The 10,045-nt window shown below is 43.6% G+C and overlaps 1 protein-coding gene across 1 annotated transcript in view; it reads left to right on the top strand.

Annotated features, from left to right (window-relative positions):
• Positions 1-2,358: 2,358 nt before the first annotated feature.
• The window catches only part of kcnh5a (potassium voltage-gated channel, subfamily H (eag-related), member 5a), a 129,644-nt gene continuing 121,957 nt past the window's right edge, over positions 2,359-10,045 (top strand). Inside the window, exon 1 of the mRNA XM_042095890.1 lies at positions 2,359-2,559. Coding sequence (XP_041951824.1) covers positions 2,487-2,559 — 73 coding nt within the window. The 5' untranslated portion in view covers positions 2,359-2,486. The remainder of the gene's footprint in view (positions 2,560-10,045) is intronic.

Raw genomic sequence — 10,045 nt, forward strand, 5'->3', positions numbered from 1 at the left:
AAATAACACTAATAACCTATCTATGTAAAACGTACACTCATTTTCAGAATCAGACTCTGCAAACTCAGAGTCCCGGTCAAAACGGCAGCAAGAAAGTGAATAGACAACATGGGACATGAACACAGTCCAAAGACACAGAAACAGAGACAACAAAGGCTATGGAGAGCTAAAAGAATAATGAACATGAAATAGTACACTATAAGCAGTGACACTGTTCAGTGTAAGCTAACTTTAAAGTACTTTTAAGAACATTTAAGGAAGGTAAGGAGTCCAAGTTGAGCGTGTGTTGAAGCTCATTCCAGGCATGTTCGTGATATTGTAGACTGACTCCTCCAGCTTGCATGAAGAACGAGTGCTGTATGTAGTAGGACGAAATGACAGAAGACTGCATGAATGACAGAAGTTAACAGGGTAACATAACATTAAGGCATTTGCTATAAAGTAGGGCTGTCAATCGATTAAAAAAAGTAATCTAATTAATTACATACTCTGTGATTAATTAATCTAAATAACCTAGGGGAAACAATGGAAATAAATTAACACTCCCCTCAATGTCAACACTTATTTCTTTGCATTGATGTGCGACTATAGAGTTGATTAACTCCGGTGATATGCAAATTCCTTGCTGCAGACATTGCAGAGGACTTTATTTTCAACACTTTATTTTTTATCAACACCATCAGGCCGTTTTTTAAAAGTAAATGTTCCAATCAATGATCCAGGCAGCACGTTTTCTTCTCTCTCCTTCATTTTAGTCTAATTTTTACTGACTAGAACGGCTCGGGGTCAAAGGTCATACGAATCGATTAATCTGCACTAATTTTTTTAATCAGTTATTTTTTCTCAGATTAATTAATTGAAATTAATCAGTTATTTTGACAGCCCTACTATAAAGATTAAAATATGGATTGTTCTTCTTAAATGCAATGAAGTCCATTGAACCTTTTCATACAATATACAATGTGTTGTAGAAGGTGCACCTGTTACAAACTGCAAGGCAGAGCGACAACATCCAGTTTCTTAAGGAGGCACAGAGGTATGCATATATATTATGTCACCATAATCTAATGCTGAGAAAGGTACTTTGGACTAGTGTTTTTGCAGTAAAAGGAAAGCAATTATTTAAACGGAAATAAAAACCTGAAATAAAAACTTGGGTCTCACCTTTTATATATAGGCTATATATATGGACTTCAAAGGATAACTCGTCATCAAGCTACATGTCAAGGTATTTATAGGAGGTTACCCTCTCTAAATGAGTGCCATCTAAGTAATGTGCGGTCAGAGTGTGACCGTGCCCGTGTGAAATTTAGTTTTCTTGGTATTTAGTGCCAGTTTTAATTTGACTAAAGACTTAAACCCGGCCATCATGACGGAAATATCAGAGTCGGAGTTTAGTTTCTATTAAAGTAAAGTCGAGTTCGTATTACACTATGTTGTTTACATTAAACTTTCCCCACATGAAAGATGGTAGCCTTGGCCAAAACCAGGGATGGATTACTGCACGGGCCTACCGGGCCCAGGCCCAGGGGCCCAAGAGGTCAGGCGGCCCTGAAGCCCAAGCCTTTGCATGGAATCATTGCCTCAATATCAACAAATCAGGATGTAGGCTATGAATCTGATTGAATTTAGTATTGGCCATCCCCAAAATGCACCAGAATACAGGAAATCACATTAAACAAATTAACATTTTTCTGGGGGAGGACCCCCAAACCCCCCCTCCCACATAAGCAACAATTAGTGGGGGGCCCTTAATACATCTGGGCCCAGGGGCCTGAAAGTTCATAATCCGCCCATGGCCAAAACATCATTCTTGCTTGAGTGTGCAATCAATGCAACCATCCATATTCCCGTGTCACTTCAACAGATGTGTGGTGATGAAACATACATTTTCAGCTTCAATTGACTTGTCCAGTATCTATCTTTTTTAGCATATGTCACCATGGGATGTGGAAGCCTGCCAAAGCCTTTTTAGTCTTTTATAGACTAAAGTAATATAACATGGATCAAACGTGGTGCGTCTGTAGAATTTTGTAAGTATACTTTTGTTATGGATTTAGCAGACTTTTGTAAAGAATTCTGTGATAATTACCCACCTAAGACGGAGTGAGAACCTAGGTGCGACAATAGCAGTGGATTACGTCTGCTTCCTGACACACGCAACACTAAAAACACATTGCATCTGTTGCGCGCAGCTATCTCATCACAGACAGCAGCGCGAGCGCATCGAAGATTCCTACGCCAGTCCGTTTCTAGAGGCTCAACCGCGCCAGCGCAAGTGCGCAGGCGCATTCGCACGGGGGAGCCCGCAGCTCGCAGCTTCTGTAGTGCTCAGTGGTACAGACAGAGTCCCCGACTAGCCAGGCAAGGCGCAGCGTTACCATGAGCTTCTCCATCCCACCGACAGATACCCACCCCGACTTTTTCACTTCTGCGACCATCCTCCGCAAAGCGTGCGACCCTGACCAACGCCTCCCGCCCGCAGAATGCACGGGGGAAAGAGAGGACTGGTGGCACCTCAGAACACTTTTTTGGAAAATATTGTCCGGAGATCAAGTGGTAAGTAATTTCCATCTGAGTGCGAGACGTTATAAAGTAACGGGAAGGGTGGGAAAAGGGTAGGTGGATATGGTGGGGTGTTTTGGGGAGGATTTGGGAAGGAGGGGGATATCTGGGGGCAGGTGTGTGCTGCAGCACAATTTTGCAACATCTCTCTTGTTGGACTGAGGGCATCTTTTGTGATAACGTTGTTGAGCAGTTGTACAATTTGGCATTACTGGAAACGAATATTGTGTGATGTGGTGTGTTGTCAGGGCAAAGCTTCGAGAAGCTGTTACTTTGGAAGTGTCTTACTTTGAGCAAAAAGATACACACTGGTCAGCAAATTATCTTGTTATTTGAAACTTGGCGTCTACGAGTGGGGATGTATAGAAGATTGCGCATCTTAGGCTACTTAACAAATCAGTCCATCAATACAGTTAATTTATTATTTACTATATAAAATGGCAAAGTTCCAACATCAAGGTTTGATATATAGATATAGACTTTTCATTACAAATAATGCCTTTTATAATAATACTAATACTACTACTAATAATAATAATCATTAGTAACAGCAAACAGCAAATAATAACAGCTGCGATGCATTTCTTCATTAAAGGTTTTAGGCTAAGTATGAAAGGTCATTGACGCCACAAGAATAGCCTTTAAGTTACAGTTTCAGATAACTCATGTGCCAGGAAAGAAATGTGTCCATATTTTATTCAGTAAAATATTCTTCTGAAGGGTTTCAAAAGAAGACAGTTCCGTGTGCCCTTCATTATCTGTGAAAATAGCTAAATCATCTATTTCTATTATACATTTATTACACTATTTTATTTATGCAAATAAAGGAATGAGCAGCAACAAGTCACGTGTAATAATTTGCAAGTAATACGTGTAAACAAACAAAAACATGACTTTTGTCTGTTTGTGCTCAGACAGTGCTGTTAATAGACTAATTGAGAGCCTTAAACCTTTTAACCTTCAGTATAAAACGGTGCTGATAGACATCATCTGTGATCTGCAGCTATATTCTATACAAAAACGACACCAAACCGATTTTGACAGAAAGAGATACAAGTGCGTCTGTTAAAAATGGCTGAGAGACAAATAGTTTGGCTTCAATAAATTATATGAACGGCTGTGTAAGTAGTCCCGATAATAGCTGTTTGGATTCGCAATCCATTGACTGCTCGCCCCGACAGAAGTTCCGCAAGTGGTCATTATTCTAAGTTCACCAGTAGAGGTCACACATGATCATTGCGCGCAGCAAGGCGCTGCTGCTCTATCCAGTGCGGAATTGTCATTACAATAACACAAAGCAGCTCTTGGTAGCTGATTAAAGTTTAAATGTCGTTATATATTAGATGATCATTTGGACATACAGACATTTATTAGGACATGAGGCTTGTTCTTTTCCCCCTGTTAAACGTATAGGCTAGCTATCTGATATTTTGAACAGCTGGGATAAGACAACGGCAGTCGGCAGGCATTTACAGATAAATTCACTCATTCCTTCACGTATGCATTATACGAGGCAAGAGAGTTTTCTTAGTTGTTTGAGGAATTGTTTATCTTCAATGTCTTAATGTCCCATAGGCAGTAATTGTAAGGGATTCTGTGTTAGTCTGCAGTATGTGACCACCAGAATCACCGGAATGGATGGTACTTGGATAGTTTGTTGTTTTATTCTTCTTTTTAAACATTTAAGTTTTCTCATTCTTTTATGTTCGGTTTATAAGTGAATTGGCATGCCATGCCATTTTGAGCGAACATGGCATTTATACCTACACTGGGCAGATGACCTGATGCGATATGGCAGTGGTATTGAGTCAGCTGGCGTAAGCCACCCACACAGCGTGTGGAGAAAGTGTGGACAGGCGTACTGGGTTCTCATGTGTGTGATGGGTGTGTGTGTGTGTGTTCCACATGTGTTCTTTAGTCCCCCTTTGACCCGTCAGTGCTTCCTGGTGCCCTGTGGAGTGACATTTCGCAGCGTGCCAGGTGGCCTCGCTCAGACCTGCAGGGGCATAACACCCCCCACCCATTGCAGAGTGTGCCTCATACTTAAACAGTATGTTGAATTAAACAGATGTGCTGCATACACTCACATGATTGCCTTGGCACATACACATGCAAGCACACACACACACACACACACACACACACACACACACACACACACACACACACACACACACACTGACTCGCACATATTGTGGTACATGTGAAGACAAAACCGCACTCTTTCTCTCTTTCTCTCTCTCAGGCGCACACACACCCACATATCTGCATGGACACACACACACACACACACACACACGTCTATCAGCCCTCTCTTGCCCTAGGCTGTTCCCTCTGTCATTGTGCAATGTTTGGCTTTGAAACGGGGGAGGGTAGGTGGAGGAGGAGGAGGTGCTGATGCTTCCAGTGCCTATCTGCCTCCCCATCTCTTTCTCTCTCTCTCTCTCTCTCCAGATCTCTCTTCAGTGTCAGACTGCTCCTACTAATTACAAGCCATCTGCTCCATATATTTGACACTTTCCTTACTTTCCCCCAGGTGTGGGTGAGGCTCGGCGGAACCGTTTTGGAAGCGTGTTGTTGCGCCATGCCCCTTTCTTACCCCTGTCCCCCCCCCCCCCCTTTTTTTGTTTGTTTTGTCATTGCTCTCGGGAGAATGCTGGCTCTGGTGGTGCCTTCCTGAGTGAGCTAGCAAAGACCTGTCGCCCTGTGTGACCCCCTCCTACCAGAGTGCCTCACTAGTCACCGCCAGGCTCTGGGGGCCAGTTTGAATGGCTAATTATAGCCAAAATTGCTGTGCCTGTAATGGGATTCCAAGGAGGATGTTTTAGCCCATGGCTGCTTGTCAAAGCCGCCCCCCTACCCTACCCATGTCATGCCCCCCCCATATATTTTCTTTTCATCCTCTTCCCTCTCTTCCCTCTTGCCGTACAGTGTGCTGCCATGTTTGTTTTGTTTCACGAGGTTGAAAAGTAACCGACTGGGTTTTTGAGCACAGCAGCTGGAGAGCACTGGCTCTGCTGAGATCAGATCGCATCACATCAGATCAGATGGATCATATGAGACGAAAAGACAAGAGTCTGTGTTCCGTGAGGTCAGCAAGTCGTTTTTCAAAAAGAACAAAAAGACAAACATAGTTTTCTTCAGTTAGAGGTGCACTACTGGTAAAATGTAGTGACCCTGTCAGCACTGATGCAGTGGTTTGAGGTCTGATGTCCAGTTCTCAGGTAGTGGACCATTGGGTTTTGAAAGATGTGTGCCTGTACATGCTGCACTAAAGACAGATGTAATGCATACTCTTTGAGTTTAATAAGCATACACTAATTTTTTTTATCACAATATGTACAGTAAGTACCCATTCTTTCAGTTCTATCATCACAGCAGCCACAGGTATAGAGTGATCATGGGACTCAAGAGTTCATCTATAGCTTTGGTTCTCTGTTCCTCATTAATGTAATGGTCAATGAGTGCTCATAATGTGTCAATGGTAAATAGTCTTGGAAATTCAGAGCAAGTTGTCTTCACAGTGATTGCACTTTGTCATTTTGCTGTCCTTCTCTGTTAGTGTTACTGAGTAGATCTTGGCCTCTCTCTACCTTACACAGACACACACACACAACCTTGCACTTCCCTTTCATAACAAAGCCTTATCACATGGGGGCACCTGGTGAGACATACACAAAAAGCCCTCACAGACAACTTTTCAGTCATTTCGCCATTGTTAATTTCGCTTGTGTTTGTACTCAGACTTTTTAGTGTTGGCAAGGTAGGAAGGGCGCCTAAATTTGTTATTTTTTCCCTCTCTTCTCTTCTCTTCTCTTCTCTTCTCTTCTCTATTTATTGACAATTGAGGCAAACAGCTGCCAGCAAACAAAATAGCCTTGATGAGCAAGAAAAAAAGTGCAAAATGTTTTTTTTTTTGGATTTTACATGTCTTGTGCTTACATAAAGAGTGCAATTACTCACTGAGCCTTGACCATCCAGACGCCACAGGTAGAGAAACACAAATGCTGTTTGATAAAGGACAGCAGATGGGATGTCATTGGCTGGACAAATAAAGTGATAAATGGACAAACAATCAAATGAATGAGCATAACAAATACTGAAGTGGTCACTTGTTCTCTGAGGAAGGGGTTTAGGCCAGGGAGGGGAGGGGCTTTGTTTGGATCCTAGTGTTTGGACAGGCACTGTGTGGAGGGGGAGAGGACAGGGAAGGTGTGTGTGTGTGTGTTTGTGTGTGTGTGCTTGTGTCTGTCTGTTTGTCTGTGTAGTAAGTGGAAGGCTAGCCATTATTATCTTTCTCTCTGTCTCTCTCTCTCTTCGCTATCTCTTTAGCTCCATCCTTCTCTCTCTCTCTCTCTCTTTCTCTCTCTCTGGCTGTCAGCCCTCGGCCTATGGAACATCTCGGTCCTTTCTCAGGGTTATGTAACTCAAGGCGCCTTGCGTTAGCACCCCCTGCCCGCCACCAGCCATCTGCAAGCAGACTCTTTTGCAACATATCGGTAGGGGACAAAGGAGGGGAGAGAGAGAGAGAGAGACAGAGTGAGAAAGAGAGAGAGAAGGACAGAGATGATGGGAGGGAAAGGAGAAAGAGAGAGAGAGAGAGATGAAGAAAAAGACAAGGTGCAGTTATGTTCTTCACTTAGACATCACAAATGAATGTGCTGCTTTATTGCTGTTTGTGGTCTTTGGGCAGCGCTGCTTCAAAACAGCCTTGCTAATAAAGCAACTTGATTTGACTTTGAATCTGAGCTTGAATTAATGAGAAAAGGTCTCCTGAGGTCAAGATGAAGAAGAGAAACTGGTAGACAGATATGAAAGGAGGCAGAGAAGAACCAACTGGAGGGAAAGTCAGGGATGGAGAGAGAGTGATGGAGGTGGAGAGAGAGAGGGAGAGAGAGAGAGAGAGAGAGAGAGAGAGAGAGAGAGGGGTCAATGAGAGAGAGAAGGAGTGAAAAATGAAGGAGAAGAGGAAGCATGAGGAAGCGAGTGAGAGGGAAAAAAACAGCAAGAGACATAAGCAAGTCTGACAGTGCAAACTGACCGAGAGAAGGATAGAAACGGACAGAGCAAGTGAGTGAGAGAGAGAGAGAGAGAAACAGAGGGGCAGAGAGAGTGGGAGGGAGAGGGGTGGAGTGAAAAACATGGGGACAGAATGAGAGGAAGTGAATGTGCTTGGTGGAGGAGGAGGAGAGAAGCAGGAACGGTCCTAACGAGTGCGTGTCACCTCTTGTTAGCTCGTGTCAGACAGCGGGAGAGAGCGAGGGATAGGGAGAGAGAGGGGGAGAGAGAGGGAGGGAGGAAGGGTGGGAGGGAGAGAGCCGGACCTCGCAGGGTCCACTCCGTTTGCTCCTGTTCACGCTCGCCTTCAGAGAGTCGCTCCTGCCGAGCTCTACAACTCACTCTCCTGTCCATCATTCACTCTCCATCACTTTCTCCCCTCTCTCTCTCCATCACTCACTATTCCTCACTTTCCATCTCTCTCTATATCTCTCTCTCACTCTCTCTCCTTCCATCTTTCCCCCACGTATATATCTCTCTATCTTCATCCCTCTCTTTCCACCTTTCTCTCTCTTGCTCTCTCTTTCCATCTCCCTCTCCATCCCTGCATCTCTCTCCTTTTCTCAATCTCTCCCTTGGCCCCCAAGAGCTACATTCACTGAGTCCAGCCAGTCTATCTGTCTCTCCCAGGTTGTGCACCATGTTGTTGATCAATTGAAATGTCTCCCCTTATGATTGCCCTTATGGGCCATAAAAACAACCCAGTATGTTATTATGCAGACTCATGCAGCATTTTGCTTTTGCTAATTGACATGCATAATTGTTAAATGGAAATGAAATAGCTTTTGTCAAGGACCTGTTTTTTCTGGTGCTGTTTGTTTTTTTGTCTGTCTGTCTGTAAGCAGGATTATGCAAAAACTACAGGCCCTGTGCTGTCCAAGCATCTCTTTAGTTGTTACTGTCTCAAAGAGCTGGCTTAGAACCTGTCCAGATCTGGGCTAGATCAATTATGGATACAGAGTCAATGACCATCGAGTTTTATTCCCCAATAGAGAACACCATTGAATGGCTCAGCAGTGCTTGGCTTGTTTTCAGACAAGATTCAGATTCAGATTTTTTTGTTATTTGTTATCTCCTGTACATGATCTGGTGAATGATCTGGTTATGTCTCACACAATTAAAGTTCAGTCTTATGTGGGGGAATGAACAATGGTCTAACTTTTGACACAACACAGATATCACAAATACCACAACACAACACAGTCACAATTATTTTGTCTCAGAGTTTAGACAAAATAAAAGTGTTTGGAGTGCTCATGTGGATACTAACTACATAATGTAGCCTGCAGGTGAGGTGAGGTGTCTGTTAAACTCTGATTTGCCCAACTTCCAACAGGAAGTCCTGTCATGTGCAAACTGCAGCCGGTTCCCGCTTGCTTGTTTTGAAATATGGTGTCAGCAGGAGTCAGCTCATATGCAGATAATTTGCTTGCAGAGCATCTCTTCTGCTCGAGTAATGGGTTTGAATGCTGAAGTGGGGTGAATGCAATGCTGTAATTGAGTTGAGCGAGCAAGAGGGTGTGTGTGAGTCAGAGTGAGTGTGTGTGTGTATATGTGTCTGTCTCTCTCTTTATTGGAGTGTGTGTGTGTGTGTGTGTGTGTGTGTGTGTGTGTGTGTGTGTGTGTGTGTATATATGTGTGTGTGTGTGTGTGTATCATGTTGGTATATCTGTCACTCTGTCTTGCTTTCTTTCTGTGCTTATGCTCTCTCTCTGTGTTTGTATGTGTGTTTGTCAGAGAGAGAGAGAGAGAGAGAGAGAAGGAAAGATTGAGGAAGGTAGATATTATGAATGTGTTTGGAGCTGATCCTTGCAAGTTTGTATAGCTTTTTTGGGGAAAAAATGTGCGTTATAGATGTAGCTTGCCTCATTACTGTCTCAGATAGAGATGGGTTTCACTTTCCACCCGAAATTAGTGCTGAGGTTAGCATGGGTGCTCAGCGCTACAATCACACCCACACACTTCCCCACCCGCCCCTCACCCAGAGATGCCACAAGGCAGAGAGGCGAGAGAGAGACGCCATGATGTCCTCCAGTGTCCTCCAACATCTCCAACGTTGTGCATTAGCTGCTTTCGGACATAGGTATAAGTCAGCATGTTCTGCGGATATCAAGCAGTTGGGCCGTATATCTGAACAACATATCATGACATTTGGAACTCCGAACTTAAGCGGCTCTTAAGTACTCCCCTCCTAGTATACATTATGTAAATGAGCTCATGTCTGAACGAAGTGAAGAACATGCGGATATTCTGTTCATGTGCATGTTCAATCACATTCAACCTGTTCAACCACGCGAGGATTCTGTTTGTGTGCGTCGGTGTCGTCAGTGTCACAAATAATGTCCGCATAATGTCTGCATGTAAGCATTATATCTGAATCACCCAAAGGGTCGGACATCCGTTTGGCAAAGATCCACATACA

This window comes from Alosa sapidissima, chromosome 6 (genome assembly GCF_018492685.1).
Source record: "Alosa sapidissima isolate fAloSap1 chromosome 6, fAloSap1.pri, whole genome shotgun sequence".
NCBI lineage: Eukaryota > Metazoa > Chordata > Actinopteri > Clupeiformes > Clupeidae > Alosa > Alosa sapidissima.